Source organism: Aotus nancymaae, unplaced genomic scaffold (genome assembly GCF_030222135.1).
Source record: "Aotus nancymaae isolate 86718 unplaced genomic scaffold, 86718_ANA_hifiasm-v0.15.2.pri h1tg000029l, whole genome shotgun sequence".
Lineage (NCBI taxonomy): Eukaryota > Metazoa > Chordata > Mammalia > Primates > Aotidae > Aotus > Aotus nancymaae.
In genome coordinates, this window is record NW_026988442.1 from 43524830 (window position 1) to 43548513 (window position 23684).

Sequence of the window (23684 nt, forward strand, 5' to 3'; positions counted from 1 at the left end):
TAAGACATTACAACTAGATACCAAAGAAATACAAAGGATCATAAGACACTACTAAAAACAAACACGAACAAATTGGATGACCTGCAAGAAATGGATAAATTCCTAGAAAAATACAACCTACCAAGGTTAAGTCATGGAGAAATAAAGAGAAATAAATCTGAACATACCAGTGAGGAGTGAGGATATTGAATCAGTAATAAAAAGTCTTCCATGAAAGAAAAGCCCAGGTTCTGATGGCTTCACTGTTAAATTTTACCAGACATTTAAAGAAAAACTAGTACCAGTTCTCCTCAAATTCTTTCAAAAAATTAAAGAGGAGGGGATACTTCACATTCATTTTACAAGGTCAATATTACCTTGATACCAAAGCCAGAAAAGGATCCTACAAGAAAATTAAAGGTCAATATCCATGATAAACTTGGATGTGAAAATTGTCAACAAAAATACTAGTAAATCAAATTCAATAGCACATTAAAAGAATCATTCACCATGATCACATGGGATTTACCCCTAGGATGTAAGGATGGTTCAACATAGGCATGTCAATAAGTGTGATATATCACATTGACAGAATAAAAGACAAAAAACATATGATTATCTTAAGAGATGCTGAAAAAACATTTGACAAAATTCAACGTCCTTTCCTGATAAAAACTCTCGACAAATTAGGTATGGAAAGACTGTACCTCCTCTCTGCCTAGGTAGGTCCTGCCTCATATGCATGGGCCACCCAGGGTGGGTTGAAAATCCGTCCCCACCCTCGGCTTTGGCTGTGGCCATGGGTGAGACTTGGCGCCCAGAGCCTCTAGGGACCTCAGCTCACTGCGTGCTGCCCCACGTGCAGCGGTGAAACCCAGGCCCCAACAGGCTCATGGCCTCCACCCAGATGCCACTGCTCGCGTGGTCTGGCCCCTCATGGTTGGCCGCTGGCCCTCACCCCTAACCTGTATTCTCTCCATAGGACACTGGTCATCCCAGGCCTGAGACCGATGTGGGGGGATTCAGCTGTCCCCATATTTCAAACAAAGCTGTTTGTCTAAAAAAAGAAAAGAAAAAAAAGACTCTACCACAATACAATAAAGGTCACATATGACAAGCCCACAGCTAAATCATACTCAAGGGCGGGAATTTCAAAGCTTTTGCTCCTAAGATCAGGAACAAGACAAAAATACCCATTCTTACCACTTCTTATGCAATCACAAAAGACCTTAGATAGCAAAAGGAATCCTGAACAAGAAGAACAAAGCTGGAGACATCATATTACCTGATCTCAAAATCTACTACAAAGCTATAATAATTAAAATAGCATGGTACTGGCATAGAAACAGACACACAGACCAGTGAAAAAGAATGTAGAGCCCAGAAAGAAGTTCATGAATTTATGATCAATCAATTTTCAGTAAAGAGGCCAGAAACACCATGAGGAAAGGGCAGTCTCCAATCAATGATATTGGGGAAACTGGATATCCACATGCAGATGAATGAAATTTGATCCTTATCCCACACTGTACACAAATGCCAACTCAAAATAGATTGAAATCTCAAATTTAGGATATAAAACTGCAAAATTACTAGAAGAAAGCATAGGGAAGAAGCTGTATGACATTGGTCTAGGCAATGATTTTTTTTTTGATGCAACCCTAAAAGGGCAAATAACAAAAGCAAAAATAGACAGATGGGAGTAAATCAAATTAAAAAGCTTCAAAAAGGAAATAATCAACAGAGTGAAGAGGCAATTTATAGAATGAGAGAAAATATTTGTAAACCATACATCTGATAAAGGGTTCACATCCAGTACATATAAGAAACAGAAACAACTCAGTGACAAGAAAACAACCTGATTAAAAATGGCCAAAAGACCTGAATAGACATTTCTCAAAAGAAGACATACAAATGGTTAACAAGTATTTGAAAAGATGTCACACATCACTAATCATCAAGTAAACACAAGTCAAAACCACGATGAGATATCATCTTATACCTGTAAGAATGGCCATTATAAAAAGAAGAAAGATACCAAGTGTTGGTAAGGATTTAGGGAAAAGGAAACTCTGTTACACGGATCCCTTTTGCGGGGAAAGTAAATTGGTACAGCCAAAGAATATGGAGATTCCTCAAAAAATGGAAAATAGAACTACCATGTGATCCCGTCTCCCCACTAGTGGGTACATATCCAAAGGAAATGAAATCAATATGTCAAGAGGTATCTGTACTCTCGTGTTCACTGCAATATTATTCATGATAGCCAAGATATGGAATCAACCTAAGTGCCCATCAACAGACATATGGATGAAGAAGTATATTTACACGCCACATTCAATAACATGCTACTCAGCCTTTAAAAAGAAGAAAATACTATTATTTGCAGCAAAATGATGAACGTGGAGGACACTGTGTTAAGTGAAATAAGCCAGGCACAGAAAAATACCACATGATCTCACTGACAAAGTTGAACTCACAGAGGCAGAGAGCAGAGCAGTGGTGACCAGGGGCTTTGAGGGGAAAGGGCTGGGCAAGAACTGTGGAGACACTGGCCAAAGGATTCAAAATTTCAGTTAGTCAGGGGTAATAAGTTGAAGATATTTTTAAAATAATGACTTATTAATTATCTAATTGTAATTATTTTAATTTGGTTCATGGTGATCTAAAAGAAACCCTTCCTATTCACACTTAAGAGGCAGTTTATAAATTCAAGAAATGTGTTGCTATCACGGTGACTATGTTTAATAACAATGTATTGTGTACTTGAAAATTGCTAAGAGTAGATTTTTAAGTGTTTTCACCATACACACACACACACACACACACACATATACACACAAAATATAAGTGGATGAGGTAATGCATATGTTAATTATCTTGATTTAGCTATTCCACAATTTATACATACTTCAAACCATCGTGTTGTACACCAAAATATATATATAACTTTTGTCAATTAAAAATAATAAAGAAATGCCATCATAATTCAAAATGCTATTTCACACATTTTTATTGAACACCTTTTTAATTAAACACATTCAGTTACTGTGTTACATGTTCTTTATAAAGTCTTATAATATTTATATTGAATCAGACAGGCTGAGCATGGTGGCTCATGCCTGTAATCCCAGCACTTTGGAAGGCCAAGGCAGGTGGATTGCTTGAGGCAAGGAGTTTGAGACCAGCCTGGGCAACATGGCGAAACCTCATCTCTACAAAAAAATACAAAAGTTAGCTGGACATGGTGGTGTGCACCTGTAGCCCCAGCTACTCAGGAGGCTGAGGTGGGAGGATCACCTGAGTCTGGGGGTTAAGGTTGCAGCGAGCTGTGTTCTTGCTACTGCACTCCAGCCTGGATGACAGAGTGAGATCCTGTCTCAAAAAAAAAAACAGCATTGATAAGTTATAGATCATTATTCTAGAGATTAACACTTAATAAAAAGAAAAACGCAAATGGCCAAAATAATACAGTTGTCAAAAACATAATTTTGTTTATTCTTTAATTTATCTGGTATTTACTGAGTACTTACTATGTGCCATGCATTGATTTTTATAAAACAACTACCAACTGAATAGCAAATCTTACTTTATATGCTGTAGATTTGGTAAGATGGTGCCATTCTCAGTTGCTACCAAATCCACCAAGGAAAAAAGGGAATAGGCTTTACAACCTCTTATGCTCTTTCCCCCCTTTTCCCACTTCTTTTGGTTTGTGGAGTGAGGTTCTTTATTTCTTGTAAAAAATTTCAGTAGCATATTTCTTCCACCATGAAAGACATTATCTTTTATTGTCAATAAAAGAGGCAGTGTAGTGTTTTAGAAATGGTAATAAACATAGGATAGACCTTCAGTTTTTATCCTGTGAAAGGTTAAAAGCTCTCCATGAATTCAATTCTTGAGATGTAGGAAGGTGGCTTCAGAATGCCTGAGCTATATATGAGACAATGCCCATTGTTAATGGCGAGACCATAGAATTACCGAAACCTAGTCCTTGCGTGAGACTTCCACATAGTTTCAGTTATCCACGTCTCATGGCTGTGAACCTGACCAGTATGTCACAACACAGCATCTCAGCCTCAGGGTAGATGGGTGAGTTATAGATGAGTTGGTGCAAACACTAGTTCCAAGCCTGGGGATCTGCTTATTTAAAGCCAGTTGCATTATTTTCTGATAGGAACATATCATATGTCTCTCAGAAACACTTCAAACACAAGTAATACTAGATCTGTCTTGTTCATACATTTGTGTTGAAAATTCTTTTCTCTCAGGGCCAAGCTTACCTCACTATGCAATACAAGCAGCAGTCAGGCAGCTTGTTAAGTATCATCCTTTCAACACATTTCATTGCCAGGTTGAAACAAACTTTTAAAAACTACACAGAGGTTATTGAAGATTTTTCTCCCTAAAACTGCCCTGTGTTTGGGATGATTTTATGATCATTTTGTAAAACCACTGCATCATGGCCCTTTTTAAACATTATAACTTGAGTTGTTTCTGCTGAAATGGACTCAAACGTTTTCTCTTCACAGGTATGAGAAAAATCTTGTGTTTGCCCAGCGTTGGGGAATTAGAAAAGGGATGGTGATGGGATTCTTTACTGGATTTGTGTGGTGTCTCATCTTTTTGTGTTATGCACTGGCCTTCTGGTACGGCTCCACACTTGTCCTGGATGAAGGAGAATATACACCAGGAACCCTCGTTCAGGTACCTTGATCTTATTGACTGAGACGTAACATTTTCTTCTGGTATCTCAGGACAGTCCATGGATTCCATATTTTGTTTATTACTTTGATGTCTTAAGGAAAAAAGCACCAATGATTTGATAGAGTTCATCTACAGAAGCAAGTAATACCTTTTTTTAAAAAAAATTATTTCCATAGGTTTTGGGGGGAACAGGTGGTATTTGGTTACATGAGTAAATCCTTTAGCGGTGATTTATGAGATTTTGGTGTACCTATTGCCCAAACAGTATACACTGAACCTAATTTGTAGTCTTTTATTCTTCACTTCCTTCCTACCCTTTCTCCCTGAGTCCCCAAAGTCCATAATATCATTCTTATGCCTTTGCATCCTCATAACTTAACTCCCACTTACGAGTGAGAACATGTGATGTTTGGCTTTCCATTCCTGAGTTACTTCACTTAGAGTAACGGTCTCCAGTCCCATCCAGGTTGCTGCGAATGCTATTAATGCATTCCTTTTTATGGCTGAGTAGTATTCCATCATATAAATATACATATACCACAGTTTCTTTATCCACTTGTTGATTGATGGGCTTTTGGCCTAGTTCCACATTTTTGCAATTGCAAATTGTGCTGCAATAAACATGCATGTGCAAGTATCGTTTTCATATAATGACCTCTTTTCCTCTGGGTACATACCCAGTAGTGGGATTGCTGGATCAAATGATAGTTCTATGTTCAATTCTTTAAGGAATCTCCACAGTGTTTTCCATAGTTGTACTAGTTTACGTTCCCACCAGCATGTAGAAGTGTTCCCTTTTCACCACCTCCATGCCAACATCTGTTATGCTTTGATTTTTTTTTTATTATAGCCATTCTTGCAGGAGTAAGGCGATATTGCGTTGTGGTTTTGATTTGCATTTCCCTGATAATTAGCGATGTTGAGCATTTTTTTCATATGTTTGTTGGTTAGTTATACCTTCTTCTGAGAATTGCCTATTCATATCCTTAGCCCACTTGTTTTTTTTGAGACAGAGTTTCGCTCTTGTTACCCAGGCTGGAGTGCAATGGCGCTATCTCGGCTCACCACAACCTCCGCCTCCTGGGTTCAGGCAATTCTCCTGCCTCAGCCTCCTGAATAGCTGGAATTACAGGCACGTGCCACCATGCCTGGCTAATTTTTTGTATTTTTAGTAGAGAAGGGGTTTCACCATGTTGACCAGGATGGTCTCGATCTCTTGACCTTGTGATCCACCCGCCTCGGCCTCCCAAAGTGCTGGGATTACAGGCTTGAGCCACCGCGCCCGGTCCCTTAGCCCACTTTTTGATGAGACTGTTTGTTTTTTCTTGCTAACTTGTTTGAGTTCACTATAGATTCTGGATATTAGTCCTTTGTCGGATGTATTGATTGTGAAGATTTTCTCTGACCCTGTGGGTTGTCTGTTTACTCACTGTTCCCTATGCTGTGAAAAAGCTCTTTAGTTTAATTAAGTCTCAACTATTAATCTTTGTTTTTATTGCATTTGCTTTGGGTTCTTGGTCATGAAATCTTTGCCTAAGGCAAAGTCTAGAAGGATTTTTCCAATGTTATCTTCTAGAAATTTTTATAGAGAAACAAGTAATACTTACACATTTTATAGTAAAGAGATGCTAAACATTTGAATTAATGAGACCAGCAATTTAACAATTTCAAATTAACTTAAGACTTTATAGCTATGAAATGATAATTTTCTGACTAAGTCCAAAAGAAAATATACCATGAAAATGGAAAGTCACGGATCTCTCAGCTAAAAATTAACAGCTCATATAACTTAGCTTTATGATAGTCCAAGATATGTACTAGTGAATGTATTTATGAAACATAATGAGTTACTAAAATGCCAGGTCAATAACATCCTTAACTGAACAGGTAATACAAATCTACTTTATTGTTCACTTGTGCTAAAGTAGCTAATGCCTTGGCTACTTTAATTTTCATTGTCCTTCTAGTTATTCGTTCAAGAAGTAATTATTCAGCATCTACTATGTGCCAGACACTTAAAAAATGCAGGGGATTCAACAATGAGCAATAGAAATGTGCCTTTTTTTTTTTTTTTTTCGCTCTGGAAAAAAAAGTTTAGTGGAAAAGACAAGCAATAAATAAGTAATCATGTAAATGCATACAGACAAATAGTGATGTGCTATAGAGGACAGAAAACGTTGACAGTGAATAGCAGGATAACCAGGTGTGGCTGCAGTCAGGGAAGGCTTCTTATACTGCTCCCTTTCCCAAGGCCTTTCCTCCTTAGCTTATGGCTGTCTCTTGTTGCAGTTGGACTCTGATCATTGTTTGAATTCTCTGCTGAATGTCACTTTCCCAGTCAGACCTTTTATGCCCACCCATATTTTATTCTCTTTTGTGGTTTGCTGTACTTTTTCTTCAAAATGCTTGTGTGACATTGAGTATTTGCATTTATTTACACTGTGCCCACCCCTTTCCACCCTCAGATGGTAAGATCTATGAGGTCAGAAAACAAAAAATGAAATCTTTGTTTCATTTGGCTTGCAGGTAGATGGGGAGTAGTTTTATATCAACTTCTTAAATGAATTTTTAAGCTCCAGATTCTTGGTAGAGCAAACAAACAATGAAAAATATCAAAACCTTGTATACCATAAATTTGCTAGCCAAAAGCTTAAAATTCAAAATCTACTGCTTTAAGATAAATACATTGCTAGGGAAAATTGAGTTGTATTGTGATTTGCAAATAAAGTGAGTATCAGAAGTGAAACCATACTCATTCCAAGCCACTGACTTTATTTCATTAAGAATGTGATAATACACAAAGAACAACTTTTTAAATTCCGTTTATCTTTGCAACATGCGTAGCTGACATTTTTTGAACTTTGTTAAAGAAACTAAATATTAAAACAGGTTAACGTGTTTTGTAAATTTTAAAGATATCGTATAGATGGGAAGTGTTACCATTGTCATAATTTAACCACTTCTTAGCAACTTAGATACAGTTTTTGCAGATTGGAAAAGCCAGTAAAGTATTGCAGGTCTAAATTTTGACTATAGTCCCTTGTCTTTATTGATCCAATTCCTCTTAAGAACTTTGACATTTACCAAACTAGGGATATCGGTAGTTGGCTTTAGTCATAACTGCTTATGTATACTTGCTATGCAAGAAGACATGCATTAAGAAAACTCACTTTTCCTTTTGTTCCATGCCTACAAAGAGAGGATATATGGATACCATAATAATGGTTCAGAGGGAAAAGTGAATTGGTAAACTGAAAACCAAATAATGCGCAATTCCAACTGGAAGCACTTGTATAAAAAGCCCTTTGGTAACTCTCTGTATAGGAATACAATTTTATGGCTCTCATCTTTAAATTTTCTGCCCATTGTACTGTAAGCTACTCTACCTTTCATAAATAATTTATTCTTTCAACTGATATTTCTTGAGTCCTTGCTATGTGTACACGTGGCATATCATGGGGTCTCTACTATTTTAATCACTAATTATTAACCTCTTACTCCCAACCTCTTTCTGTAAGCCTCTGCTTATACTTTAAGAGAAAATTTCCTTTTGGAAGATGAAACACATTCTTTACACTCCTTGTTCTCTCTCTCTCTCTCTCTCTCTCTCTCTCTCTCTCCACCCCCCCTGTGATATCTTGGCCAAACTTCTGAGCAGCAAGCTATGAAGGCTGAGTGTACATGGGCTGAGTTGAGTGTTTTAATCCACAAAACTAATTAACAATTTGGTTAATCTAGTACCTTTTGTGATATACAAAATCGTTACTGGCTGCATGGTAATTGGATGTAAATGGTAAATAGTTCACATAAGTGACTAATTAGTATCACTTGTACACAGAGAAAAAATGTACTCTGTGCTCTGGTAGAAAAAGATGAAGGGGACTTGAATGGTGCAAAGGTTGCTCTTTCATGACCCTCTTGAGTTTCAGAATTCATTAATAAAAATAATCACATAATAAAGAGTGGCACTCATTCAATGTATATAAAGTATCAAGCAGTGAGTGATATATTATGTAGTAAAATTGCTGCATTAATGCTCTCAATCTCGTTCAGTAATTGATGTCATTATACTACCTCTGAAAAATGAAATTGAGGCCATGAGGTCAAGAAACATGTGCCAAGTGACATTGCGAGGGATTTGAACTCAGGTCCCCTTGACTTTGGGGCCTACCTATTAACCACTGTTTTCCTGCCTCTGACTCTGTCTTCCCAGAGGCCATGGACCCCTTTTCCTCCAGCACACCCGTAGCTTGATTGTTCTACAGCAGTCTCTCTTCCCATCTCTCTGTCTATACTACTTCTGCTCTTCACAGGGCTAAAGAATATGATGTTCAGAGGGACAAGTGATGGCTTATTGGACTGTTGCTAGCTACTGTGATGGTTTGGGAATGTGCTCTTGTCCTGTCTCACACACTCCTCCAGAGAGCCATTCAAAGGGTTGGACCCCAAATTTCAGTTTAGGCCTCCATTCAGCCAGGAGTCAGCAAACTGTGGCTGACAGGCCAAATCCAGCTCACTGCCTGTTTTTATAAATAACATTTCACTGGGACAGAGTCACAGTCATTTATTGACATATGTCTGTGGCTGATTTTATACTACATGGCAGAGTTGAGTAATTACCTCAGAGTACATATGGCCTGAAAAGCCTAAAATATTTATTTGGCCCTTTTGCAGAAAATGTTTGCTGGCCCTGGATCCAGGGCAATGGACGTTTCCTTTGCTGAGGTAGAAAGACCTCTGATGCATGTGGTCTTAAGCCAAATCAGACCCTAAGAAGTGTCCTGTCTGCTCCCTTTCCCAGCTCCTAAGTGTGGGACCCCAATGCTCTCATCACCATCAGCAACATCATCATTACTACCATTGAAATGACTAGCACTGGATTAATCATCTTTACAAACATTATCTCATTTGATCCTTGTATTATAAGGATAATCATAGCAGGTATTTCATAGGAATACATGTTGCAGATGAAGAAATGTTGCAGATGAAGAAATGGGGGCTTGAAAGTTTACATAATCTGCCTATGAGAGGAACCACCTGCCATAATTGAGGAAAAGGAGATGAAGAAAGAATTTTTGTCCCCATATATAGGCTGGGACTCTAGGGGGAAAGCATGAGCAGGCTAACCCACCACCTACATAGGGCTGGCCTGGCCCTGTTAATCATCCTGATCTGTGGAATAAAGAGGTTACTGAAGAGGAAGAGACATGGCTGAGAGGCTCCATGTTTCAGTCCCTCCAGTCACAAGGAAGAAAGAGAAGCAGGAGAGACTCGAGCAATTTGCCCCAATGTGATAGAACCAACGGGAAGGGTCTGGCCTATGGAAACCATCATAGACCAGAATCATTTGGTTACCTGGAAAGGACTACATTCATGCAGAACCACTCTTTGGCTTGGCAATAGACTGGCCAATGAAACGTCCTCTATGTGAGTCTCAAGAGTAGGACCATTCTTTGGTTGCCGGGGTAGAGAGGAGGATACTGGTATTCCTTCTGGAGGCCAACTTAATTTACCTCATTGTCTCTTCCTCATCTTTGTAAACAGTGCTGATATTAATAAAAACAGAGTGCTATTTGGTAGGAACATCTGGGCATTATCAGGTAGACTTCCTCTAAGGTTATGAGATGATTGCATTGGCGAATCAAAGAACAGCTGCCCCAAGTCTGCACAGAAACCTGATCACTCCACCTGCATGTAGCCAGCAAAAAGTAAGTCTAGGAGCTAGGTAGAATGGCAGTCAAAAGCCTAGATTCAAATTCTGCTCTACTATTTACGACATGTTGTGACCTAGTGCAAATCAGAAACCTCCATACCTGTCTGTTTGCTCTTCTGTGGTAAAGACAAAATGAAACAATACAGATAAAACACTTAGAAACATACCTGTTATTATTGTTATTATTACTGTTATTAGTAGCAGTTGCAGAAGTTATACCAGTGACTACTATACTAGTAGTATTATTATAGCAGCAGCAGCAGTAGTAGCAGATTGGTTTTGTACATACCAGCGTCTAGAATAGTCAGGCTGATCTTAGTGTCTGTATTGTTTTTGGCAACGCTTTAACCAGAAAACCACTACAAGGCTGATTATATAATGAATTCAGTTATCAGATCACTATTCAAGTCCACACCTTGGCCTACACGCTACCTTGCTAGGACTTCTTACTCATTTCAAAACAGTTCCACTTTGTAGAAGAGTAATACTTGGTAATAATAATAATAATAATAATAATAATAATAATAATAAAGTGGTCTTTTAAATTATAACAGTGGTAAAATTGGAGATGCTTTACAGAACAAAAACTATTTTGGGTGTTTTCAAACAGCTGAAGAGCTAGCTTTCAAACCCACAGAAGAGTATTTCTGAGAAACCTGAGTTGACATGGATGACCCAAATTATAGTAATTATTATTTACACATTGACAAAAACACATGAAAAATCTCTCTCTCTTTTCATTTCAGATTTTCCTCAGTGTCATAGTAGGTGCTTTAAATCTTGGCAATGCCACTCCTTGTTTGGAAGCATTTGCAGCTGGACGTGCAGCAGCCAGAAGCATTTTTGAGACAATAGACAGGGTATGTAAAGGGCAAAAGTAAAGGCCATTAACAGGTGGGGGCCGGGGATGGGGCACGGAATGAACCCCTGAAGAATTTACCTTAATGTAAAAATATGAGAAGCTATCACAAGTCCCTTAATTCAGTGATACTTATTAAATGCTATCATGCGCTGGTTCCAATTCTTTTTTTTTTTTTTTTTTTTTTTGAGATGGAATTTTGCTCTTGTTGCCCAGGCTGAGTGCAGTGGTGTGATCTCGGCTCACTGCAACCTCTGCCTCCCGGGTTCAAGCGATTCTCCTGCCTCAAAGGAGCAAATACAGCAAGGAACTAGAATAAGTAAGACCCCTGTTCTTTACTCATGCTGGGAGAGGACAGGCAGTAAAGAAGCATGCACATTCCAATATAAGACAATAGCAGAGAGTAGTGAGTAAATAAAGGAAATAAAATAGGACAATGTGACAGCAACTGGGGTGGGGGAAGGAGTCTTTAAAGGGAGTGGTGGTGATGGCGTCTCTGAGGAGGTAGTATTTGAGCAGAGAACTGAAGAAAAGTCAGCCATGCAAAGGGGGATGGGAGATAGGGCATGGGAAGTAAGAGCAGGGAGGGCACTCATGGAAGAGAGGCCTCCAGGATGGGAAAAGCCTGCTGATTTGAAGAAGCTGAAACAAGCCCAGTGCAACTGAACAGACTGAGCAAGGGGCAGAGGCTGGAGGCATGAGAAGGGCCATACCGTGCAGGACTTCAAGGCCATGTCCATAAAATGTGCTTATCTTCTAAATATGGCAAAAAGGGGCTTTACTGGTTAGTCTATGGAAGCACACGGGAGGTCAAGCTAGGGAGTCAAAATCAAAGACCGGGCCAGGCATGATGGCTTATGCCTGTGATCTCAATACTTTGGGAGGCCGAGGTGGGTGGATCACCTGAGCTCAGGAGTTCAAGACCAGCTTCGGAAACATAGTGAAAACCTGTCTCTACTAAGAACACAGAAATTCACCAGCCATGGTGACATGTGCCTGTAGTCCCCGCTATTCAAGAGGCTGAGGTAGGAGGATCACCTGAGCCCAGGGTGGCCGAGGTTGTAGTGAGCCATGATTGCGCCACTGCACTCCAGCCTGGGCAACAGAGTGAGAACCTGTCTAACAAACAAACAAACAAAAAACTAAGAAGAGAAAGGGAAGTTGGCAATCTGTTGCTCTTTCTCTCTCTCTTAAAAATAAAAAATGTCCTGAGCTGAGTACAGAGCAAGCCCTGGAAATCCAGAGATGATCTGTGGGTTCCTTGAAACTGTTTGATTCCCTGTCCCCTGTTTGATACTTTTTTGCCAAACAGTGAAGCTGTAGCCTACTAAGGAAATGACTCATTGCTTTATCTGTTTTATATTTTGGGCTTTCATATATTGGAATACAGAGGAATTATTGGAAACCACATGAAAATGTTCATCAATGGCCGGGCATTAGCAGTTCGCACCTGCAATCCTATCATGTTAGAAGGCCCAGCAAGGAGGATAGCTTGAGCCCAGGAGTTTGAGACAAGCCTGGAGAACCCTGTCTCTACAAAAATATAAAAAGTAGCTGGGTGTGGTGGCACATGCCTATAATCCCAATTAATCAGGAGGTTGACGTGGGAGGATGGCCTAAGCCCAGGAGTTTGAGGAAGCAGTGAGCTATGATCATGCCACTGCATTCTGGCCTGGGTGGCCTGTCTCCTAAAAAAAAAAAAAAACAGTTAATGTTGCTCTGTGCAAATTCTACCTCATTCTTAAGGTTGTTATATGCTTAAATAGGATGATGACTCTAAAAGTACCCTGAAACTAAAACATTAAGGCATTTATTGTCTTTATTAGCAACCCAGTAAGGAGATAGATTCTGTTATACTCCTCAATAGAGCCAAGATGATTGATATGGTTTGGCTTTATGTCCCCACTCAAATCTTATCTCTACTTGTAATCCCCATGATGAACCTGGTGGGAAGTGATTGGATCATAGGAGCGGTTTCTCCCACGCAGTTCTTGTGATAGTGTGGGAGTTCTCACGAGATCTGATGGTTTAAAAGTGGCATTTTCCCTTGTGTGCTCTCTCTCCTGCCACCATGTAAGACGTGCTTTGCTTCCCCTTTGCCTTCAACCATGGTGTAAGTTTCCTGCGGCCTCCCCAACCATTTGGAACTGTGAATCAATTAAAACTCTTTTCTTTCTAAATTTCCCAGTCTCATGTATTCTTTATAGCAGTGTGAAAATGGACTAATACATTGATGAATTTCCATCACTAGTTATGGACAAAGGAAAAAGATGATGCTGGAGTGTTCTGGTAGCAGAAGGAGGCCCTCACTTTTGTCTGATTAACCAGAGTGGTTAAATTCTAGATTGTGCTTCCTGCTAGCAAAAAAGGTGAAATTCAGGACAACAATCAAAAGTTGGTAGCATTTGAAGACATCATTTAGGAACACTCAGTTGTAATCATCATCTACCATAGATACTCAAATGTAGAATACCCTTGGACCCCAGATTGGTTGACTAGTTTCATGGCCCTAGAAACTTAATATCTCTGCAATTCCTCCCCTTCTTCAACTGAAAAATGGGCATATCACCTGTCTAGTTTGGTCATGGTGACAATTACGTAAATAAAAGCAGAAAAACACCTTGTACATTGTCTCCTATATTAACTTAGTAATATAATAATAATATACAATATATAATATATTGTTAACATATATTACACATTTATATTAATATAACATATGTATTATATAATACTACTATATTATATAATATCTCAGTAATAACTAAATAATAGCAATTAAATTAATTAAATATGTATTGTATTAATATATAATATCTCAGTAATATCTCAGTAAGTAGTCATTATTCTCACTATTATTAATAAATATTTAATGTGGAAACATCTTTGGCATTTTTCTGCAATATTTTATCTGGTTATTGCTCTGTATATAGGTAAATTCAAATTAAGACACTTGCAAACTAAGATGGACAATAAATGTATGCATGTTCATTTGAATTTACTCATATATCAGAGCAACAACCAGATGAAACATTGTAGAGACATGCCAAAGATGTTTCTTGGTTTGAATTTGCAATTTGAATTGAGTTGTGTGTCTTAGTTTAAATTTACACTGTGTCCCTTTTGTATTCCACTCCAGAAACCCATCATTGACTGCATGTCAGAAGATGGTTACAAGTTGGATCGAATCAAGGGTGAAATTGAATTCCATAATGTGACCTTCCACTATCCTTCCCGACCAGAGGTGAAGGTAAGAGCTTGTCTTTTCCCCAGGACAACGGATGTTTTCTTCTTTGATGATTTATTTGCAGAACCACAGATTGCTTATTTTCTGAAGCCTGACTCAGTTCCCAGGAATAGGGAATGGAGGTGTATTTCTCTGGAAGTATCCTTGGGTGTTGGCTATCTCAGGTGATACACCACATTCCTTTGTGATAACCATAATGTGCAAATCCCTCTTGTTGGGACACAGTCTGGCAGCACATTCAGGCTAAATGAACTCTATGACGCTCTGTTGAAATGAGTGGCAGGTCCTGTCTTTCTAAGCACGTGTTAGATAAATGACAATTAAAACAATCAAGAAGCACAGATCCCTCCCAACCTCTGTAGAGGCACGTCCTGTCTTTCTAAGCACGTGTTAGATAAATGACAGTTAGAACAATCAAGCAGCACAGGTCCCTCCCAACCTTTGTAGAGACTGCAGAAAGTGGAGGACGCTGAGTATAGGGTATGAAATGGCAAAGGAAAGCTGCCATTATGTAGACGTTTATTTCCCATCTGTAAATTCACTAGGGTCACTGTATCAGCACTTATAGGAAGGTATCCTTGTGATATTATGCTCATGTGTCTTGTTCAGGGCACATGGTGAAAAAGTTTTAATTTCCTGCCTTTAAATTATCTTTAAAGGCAATTTACTCTACAGGAAAATTAGGATCTACTACCCCTGAATGAATTGGCTTTCAGATTAGACTTATTCCTCATTTTCAACAGAGTATCTCTAGCCACTCTCTCTTTTTTTTTTTGAGACGGAGTTTCGCTCTTGTTACCCAGGCTGGAGTGCAATGGTGCGATCTCGGCTCACCGCAACCTCCGCCTCCTGGGTTCAGGCAATTCTCCTGTCTCAGCCTCCCGAGTAGCTGAGACTACAGGCGCGCGCCACCATGCCCAGCTAATTTTGTATTTTTAGTAGAGACGGGGTTTCACCTTGTTGACCAGGATGGTCTCGATCTCTTGACCTCGTGATCCACCCGCCTCGGCCTCCCAAAGTGCTGGGATTACAGGCTTGAGCCACCGCGCCCGGCTAGCCACTCTCTCTTAATAATATTTCTATTATCCCCACAGAACTAAATCCCATTTTGTTAGCATAACTTAATTCTGACACTACATACCTATTTTATATATATATATCACTCTTTCTTTGAATATATGCATATGTACACAGAGAAGGTAAACATATAATACAGGTAAATATTTATATTATATAACATTTATAATATATAATACATAAATATATGATTGTAAATATATATTTACCTACATTTTATGTCTATACATACCTACATTATAGATATGAGGTAAATACAAATATATCTATAAATATATATAACAAATGTAAAAATATGTGTGTATCTCCATTTACCTACATTATATACATAAATATTTAAAACATGAGTAAATATATATTCTAATTACATATTTAAAGTATATTTTAAAATATATTTAAAGTATATTTTTATTATCTATTACATGTGTGCCTAAACATCAAATGTTATAATGTATGTAAAAATGCTTTGTAAATTATAAATTACAAAGTAGTATACACTCAGTAAACATTTTTGAATGGATAGCTAAAACTTACCTTATATTAGTTGGTGCAAAAGTAATTGCACTTTTCATCATTACTTTTAATAGTGAAATAAAATCTTCTTACTTAAACCTATATGTATTTATTCGTGGTACAACTATGTATATAACCCTGCTGTGTGCCACATTGTACTGGCACTATAATGATAAATAAGCACATTTGATGTCTGCTTCCTCTGGGAGCTTACATCCAGTACAGGCCAGCAAATGGTATATTCAAACACCATACACATGAAGGATGTGTATGTTCAAATGGTATGTTCATACACCATACACATGAAGGATGGCTTAAAATCTGGAAATTGCCTTCTTAATCCACAATCAGTAAATTAGTACTATATCTCTAACTTAATTCTTTTCTTTAACTAATTGGCACAGTCTCCTTATCCTAGTATGTCAGGAGTGTTTTAAGTTAGATTTTGGAACATAATTTTAAAAGTTAACATGGCTTATTTACTTCACCTGTGTTAATGTACATCATTTTATTTCTTGGTCATGGCTCTCAGTTAAATAATTGAGTAGTGTGCTAAATGCCAAAGCCTCATCCTTGCCAATGTTTTCTTTTGCTGGTTATTGATAGATATCAGTGGACATTGCCTTGGGGGCATACATAAACACGCACACAGACACACGGTATCAACATAAAACATCTGCACTTGTAGCCTAATTGTTTGATTTGGTAAACAGTGACAATCCGAACTTTGCTGTTTTCTTTCTTCTCCAGATTCTAAATAACCTCAACATGGTCATTAAACCAGGGGAAATGACAGCTCTGGTAGGACCCAGTGGAGCTGGAAAAAGTACAGCACTGCAGCTCATTCAGCGCTTCTATGACCCCTGTGAAGGAATGGTGGGTGTCTTCCAGAGACTCCTCAACACGTGGGGACAGCAAAGTGCAAATGGCAATATACTGATCAAACAGAAAGGTGTAGCATACATTGAGACTGTCCTGGCACGCATAGTTAATTAATGATTTGTTACTGAACTGATGGGACAAGCTCCCTACATGGTAACAATGAATAACCAGTCAATTCCATTCACTATGTAATGTAACAGAATGTGCAGATACAGTCATGTGTGGCATAACAACATTTCAGTCAATCATGGATTGCATATATGATGGTGGTTCCATAAGATTATAGTAGAACATATATAGAAATCTGATATCTGTCAGTTGATGTTGGCATTGCAGATCAAGTAAGGGAAATGATTGATATTTAGTAATGGTGCTAGGACATTTATATATGTATAAATTTGTGTAACTACACTGTGATGTTCACCATTGATGAAACCGCCTAAAGACACATTTCTCAGAATGTATCCCCATTGCTTAGCTATGCATAACTGTGCATTTAAAATGCTATTGCTGCTTCTTCAGTGAACTATCTATTACACTTTTTTCTTTGTATTATAACAAAAATATAATTGTGTTCTTAAGTTCGCCAAACACTAAACACAGGAATAATAACAGGCCTTGAAATTAAGAGAGAGCAGTCCTTGATTACTGCTTCAAGAAGTTGGGTTTTTAAAAATGGTATAATTTTATAAACCCACGTAGTCACTTTTTTCTGTAATCATAGGTCGAAACTAAGAAAATGAGTATTAGGAATTGCCATTTATTTATTACATATTGTATGTCAGATACTTTATTAAAATGATTACTTATTGTCACAATGACCCCCAAAGGTACATAAGCCCATTTGACAAACAAGGAAGCAGAGAGTCAGAGAGACGGAGACTTGTCTAGGGTCACTGAGCTGGTAAATGACCAAGCCAGGATTGAATCCAGGTGTGCTGCGTGCCAAAGCCTGTGATCTTTTCACTCTGTCTCAAAATCATTCTTGTCAGTATCTCTTTGATGCCTTGAGATGGAATGGTTTAACGGTGTATTTAACGGCTTCAACAAAATGAGTTCTCTCTCGTGCATAGACTATTACACAGGCATGGCAAATATAACAAAGTTTTCCTTTTTCACAGACATCTCATCTCTGATTGGGTATTCTTTACTACATACCACCATAACTGCACTCTGAATATATAGAAATCAGTTTCTTGATGTAAGATTTTTACTAATAGTGATTTTTAATGCTCCCACTGACAGTTTTATTTGCTTTTGAACAACAAAGTGTTATTTGATGAATCTGGGCAAAAAGTAAGGCTTATTATAAACCCTATATACAAGAGAGGGATCATTGCTTATTTTTACTGTATCTTTTGAGTCCATTTTCAGTGAAAAGTCAAAAGATATACAAATATTTAAAATATAATGAATAACTGAGGGGTCAAAAATTTGTCCTTTCCTGGGCCAGTGGTGTTAAATTAAGTGACCTTTGTTTACATCATTTATGTTTCTATAATGAGTCGTTCTGCAGCTATACTTGATTTCAATTACATATTATCATCCAACGAACCACATTTCAAGAGGAATTGTTTCCATCAGAATCTTAGTGGCCTCTATTTTTTCTCACCATTGGTCAAGTATGACATAATATTATGATCCAGAACGCTGAAAGATTCCAAAAGTTGTGACGTTGTGCCCATGCTCTCTAGGTGACCATGGATGGCCACGACATTCGCTCTCTTAACATTCAGTGGCTTAGAGATCAGATTGGGATAGTGGAGCAAGAGCCAGTTCTGTTCTCTACCACCATTGCAGAAAATATTCGCTATGGCAGGGAAGATGCTACAATGGAAGACATAGTCCGAGCTGCCAAGGAGGCCAATGCCTACAACTTCATCATGGACCTGCCACAGGTACCCCTAGCCATGCCTTCCTGGAGGAAACCAAGAAGTCATAGTAGGAAAAAAAGTTGCACAATTATACACATTTCTTTTCATATGATTCCCAAGCCGTTAAATTCTTAAGGCCATGTTTTAGTTTCATGCCTGAAAAAGTACCATGAGTTTTTCCTTTCATCTGAAAATACATCATTTATATGTTCAAAATCTATCAAAAACAAGGAAGTTTTCTTTTGAAAGCTCCCTTTGTTGGTAATATATTAAAAATCTACCAAACTGGGGGACTATCTTTTTTAAAACTCCTTTGACATAGATCTAATGTCCTTATTCCTTTTATTAAGCATTTGTCTAAGCAGATGCTAAATGTCATGTGGCAGTAACTTGCACAATAATCTCATGATGTCTACTCTTTAATTGCCCTGTGCTTAGGCAGCTAATTTTGTGTCAAAAACAATTCCTCATATATCTCTATTCTAAGCAACAACAACTGCGAAAACCAACTCCTCAGCATTATACTTAAATGGATTTTGCCACTGATGGTCTGCCAAGTCAAAGAAGAGTTATTATTTAGAGTTAACATATATATGGTGCTTACTACATGCCAGGCACTGTTCTAAGCACGTCACATCTATTAACTCATTAAATCGTCACAACCACCCTGTTAAGCAGCTAAGGTTATTACCTCCATCTACAGATGGGAAACTGAGGTTCTAAGAGGTCAAATAGCTTGCTCAAGGCTATATACCAAGTAAGTGGGAAAGGCAAGGTTCATACTGAGGTGGTCTGCCTCCAGAGTCAAGCGATGTCGAATACTTCCTCTTCAGTCTTTTAAATTCTCTTTATGAATAGGATTGCAGCTGTCAGTATGATATAGCCTAATACTTAATGAACATAAAGCTTTAGAACCGGACTGCCTTGATAAAAATCCCAGCTTCTCTATTTACAAGCTTTATGAACTTTTTCTCAAGTTTACCTCTTTGGTCCTAGTGTTTTCTTATTCGTTGGTTGAGAATAACAGTACCTGCCTCATAAGGTATCTATGAGAACTAAAAGAGATAATAATGTGTAAAAAGCTTAACACCATGCTTTATGAATGGTGGGGGCTCAATTCATGTTGGTTAGTAATAAGCAAGATAAGTGTCTGACCACTGACCCCTAAGTATTAGATTCCAATGTTATGCTAGGCCCACGAGATAATCAGTAACCATCTGCTGTCAGTGATAATCACTATAAAGCTAGTTTGATCCTTTAGTCACAGTATAAAAACAGCCTTTGCGTTATGTTTTGCTGTATGTCTAGCTAGAGAAAAGAGACAAGTATTTGCTCTGTGCTTTAATCCTCTAAGGTAGATATTTAGAACCGTGACCAATTTTCATTTTGGTTGAAAAATCTTATTTAAAGTCGAGCTAAAGGGGAACACTTATACAGCCCAGTAAACCCTGAAATAAAAGCATAAATCACTTTCTTTATTTCACACATAAATATTGACTAGACAATAATCCGTTTTGGGAAGGGATGTTTCTTTCAGTGGAAGTTGGACCAGTGAGAATTCGTGCCTGAAAAGAAAGCTATAATAGAAAGGCCATTGTAGTGGATCACTATCAGAAGCCATCAAATTCTTCTCCCTTCATGACTGGTATCACCTTCCTCCTAGCAATTTGACACCCTCGTTGGAAAAGGAGGAGGCCAGATGAGTGGCGGCCAGAAACAAAGGGTAGCCATCGCCAGAGCCCTCATCCGAAATCCCAAGATTCTGCTTTTGGACATGGCCACCTCAGCTCTGGACAATGAGAGTGAAGCTATGGTGCAGGAAGCACTGAGTAAGGTTTGTGGAACACCTCAGTCCATTTTACAGGTCCACATGGAAATGCTTGTGCTGCTGCAGGAAAGGCAGCTCCTTGTGGGGTGGGAGGAATAGAAGTAATTGATACTACATGGGTTCATGCACCTAGTCTGATTGTTTAGAAAATATTAGCTGACTACAATTTTCTTCACAGTTGACCAGAAGAAAGTTATAATTTGTTTCCAAAAGCTACCCATGTAAATGTTTAAATCTTGTTAAGACTAGCTTATGATATTTTTTAAATAACTTAAAAAATTTTTTTTTAGCTGTTGATTAATGGCAGCAACAGGGCCAGCGTGTGATTGGGTTTATGGTTGCAAGAAAATGTGCTGGCCTTTTCTAATGTCTGCGGAGCCTATTTAAAAATATTTCCAGGGACCAAGGATCTGACTTGTGGATTCTGAGACGATCCAAAAGTCAGCGTCAGCTCTGTCTTACAGTCTTGTTTAATGGTGCACTGCACATTCTTACAGATTCGGCACGGGCACACAATCATTTCAGTCGCTCATCGCTTGTCCACAGTCAGAGCGGCAGATACCATTATTGGGTTTGAACATGGCACCGCAGTGGAAAGAGGCACCCATGAAGAACTGTTGGAAAGGAAAGGTGTTTACTTCACTCTAGTGACTTTGCAAAGTCAAGGAAATCAACCCCTTAATGAAGAGGAGATAAAGGGCAAGTGCTTTTTCCCATATTGTATATTATATTAAATAGCGAATGTCTATGGTGCTTTATGTTTCTCTATGTATTTCAGTACCCACTGTTCTCCAAACAACTCTGGCAGGCATTATATGGACAGTAAAGGAAACAACTGAAGCTCAGGAGGCTAAGCTATCTGATCCAGTTATAGCACTAAAACCAAGGTCTTCTAACTTTCAATTCCATCTCCTTTTTTGTTTTACCCTGTGCAAATAGAAGAGGCTTCCTAGAGTGCGTCCTACATGCAGTAGAAGTTTCATGCTTATTGGCTGAGTGAATTAATCAATGACTAGAAAGTGTAATACTTCTTTTCAAATGCAGATAGATACTTCAGGTTCTAGTGCACCTTCTTTTTAATCAGTCTGAATTTTCAGACTTGGTGGTTACCCCAGTCTAAATTAACCATCCACTCTAAACTTTCTGCACAATTTCACTCCACTAGATGTAACTACTATATACATTTAGCATATGAGGGTTATTCTGAATAGACTTTTGAAACGTTCAGTGTTTCTTTTTTTTTTTTTTTTTTTTTTGCTATTTCTGCTGGACTTCTCTTAAATTTTTTATGATTTATGCCAAAAAATACCTATTTCTGTAGAGGTAATAGGCTATTGTATGGTTCAAATGTCTCAGTCTTACTGAGTATTTTGAAATTTTTTGTTCAAATCTGCAAGACAAGTCCCAAGTTTTATTTATTGCAATAAAGTTAACAGAATGTTTTGGCATTGGACAGAGTAATTATATTCTAAGCAAACATAGTAAAGAATTCTACTTAGATATGGTTCTGTTTATTGTACATACTAAAGAATTGTTCATGCTGTGTTGAGTAGGAAAAGATGCAACTGAAGATGGCATGCTTGTGAGGAGCTTTAGCAGAGGAAGCTACCAGGATAGTTTAAGGTAAGCTCAAGCCATGGGGCAGATTTCAAGGTTTCCAAATATTCTTAGGAATCCTCTGCAGTCATAATCCTCAGGGAATATCTCAGGTACAACAAGGAGGAAACTCTGAGTAGACTGCTAGGTCTGGTCAAATATAAACATGCAAATGATCCTTGGTTGCTATATTGACATTTCTCTCTTTGACTCATGGCTTTTTGTTTAGTTTCTCGTCTTATTGGGTTGTGATGGAGATGCTTTATGGTTAAAATGTTGTGTATTGAGCTTAGAAAGAGGATTTCTTTTTTTAAATCTGTGTTTAGTGATTCTCTGCTCCAAGCTAACTGTGGTATGAAACACTGTCTTATATGAAGGTCAAATTCATGCCTTTAGCTCCATTTTTCAATCTACTGAGTTGCAATTGAATTACAAACACTTCTGCTGTCAGAGTAACCCATCTGAAGTCAAGTCACTCCTTAACTAGATGAAATAAGAAATGTAATTTTTAGCTTTTAAAAAGGATTTTCCTAAATAAGAGTTATTTATTTTTCTCTGGATCAATATAAAGGTGTTTACCTTCAAAATATATTTTTGGAGTATGTATTAGTGAGGCTGTACACTTTAGTCTTTCATCCTGGTTTAAGAGTTTCAATAAAATTGTTCCTCTAATGTTAAAAGTCTGTGTATTAAGCAGAATTCTGCCCAGGAGTGTTTGTCTATATTTATAACTGTTATTCAGGATATTTTTTCCTAAGTCAGAAAATTATTAATAGGCAATGAAATAGCAGCAATCTCTCTACAATTGCCCTTTCCATTTCTAGGACATTTAATGCAGGGCTGTGCAAAGTCTCAGAGATAGGACTTGCTCATTCAAGATGGATAATTATTTACTGAAAAGTCATTAAAGAGCCTTAAAACAAAAATTTCAGCTAACAATTCCAAGTAGTTCAAACACAGATTTATTTGTTTAAATATTCAAAGAATAGCTCACAAAAAGTAGTGTATTTATTTTCAGATGTAGAAAAATATTCAGGCCCTAGTATACCTTTTCTTTAACAATCTGAATTTTCAGACTTGGGTTTTCCTATCTTTCTTTTTGAGAACAAGTTTATTCAAACAAATTTTAAGAAATGCTCATTTGATTGAATTTATTGAATTTGGCAAATAAAGCAATAGCTTCACATTACTCTATCATGTAAAAGGTATAAAACAATGTTATAGGCACCTGGTATTAAGTTTAGTCGTGCTTTTCTGATGAAGTACTACATTTAAATCATTCAAATCATTAGAATCACAACCTGAAAATATCAACTAACTTCTTAAACACAGAGAATGAGTAGGCATCTCTTTTGGTCACTAGGTTAAAGGTGGCAAAGTGAAGATGTTTCTTATGATCAGGCCGACAA

The 23684-nt window shown here is 37.8% G+C and overlaps 1 protein-coding gene, 1 long non-coding RNA gene and 1 other non-coding gene across 5 annotated transcripts in view; 2 read left to right on the forward strand and 1 right to left on the reverse strand.

Annotated features, from left to right (window-relative positions):
* Positions 1-23684, forward strand: part of ABCB11 (ATP binding cassette subfamily B member 11) — a 124641-nt gene that overhangs the window by 44833 nt on the left and 56124 nt on the right. For all 3 annotated transcript variants that reach the window (XR_010344588.1, XM_021672504.2, XM_064382637.1), the window contains 8 exons: positions 4512-4686; positions 11146-11259; positions 14398-14508; positions 16846-16971; positions 18672-18875; positions 20515-20685; positions 21177-21378; positions 22233-22302. Coding sequence is in view for 2 of the 3 variants with exons in the window: in XM_021672504.2 (XP_021528179.2) it covers positions 4512-4686; positions 11146-11259; positions 14398-14508; positions 16846-16971; positions 18672-18875; positions 20515-20685; positions 21177-21378; positions 22233-22302 (1173 nt within the window). In the remaining variant the exon portion in view is untranslated. The remainder of the gene's footprint in view (positions 1-4511; positions 4687-11145; positions 11260-14397; positions 14509-16845; positions 16972-18671; positions 18876-20514; positions 20686-21176; positions 21379-22232; positions 22303-23684) is intronic.
* Positions 736-869, forward strand: LOC135277153 (small nucleolar RNA ACA64). Its single transcript, XR_010344746.1, has one exon. It is a non-coding gene; the product is annotated as a small nucleolar RNA ACA64 (small nucleolar RNA).
* The window catches only part of LOC135276984 (uncharacterized), a 41815-nt gene continuing 21399 nt past the window's right edge, over positions 3269-23684 (reverse strand). The window contains exon 4 of the long non-coding RNA XR_010344589.1: positions 3269-3354. This is a non-coding gene — a long non-coding RNA (uncharacterized LOC135276984). The remainder of the gene's footprint in view (positions 3355-23684) is intronic.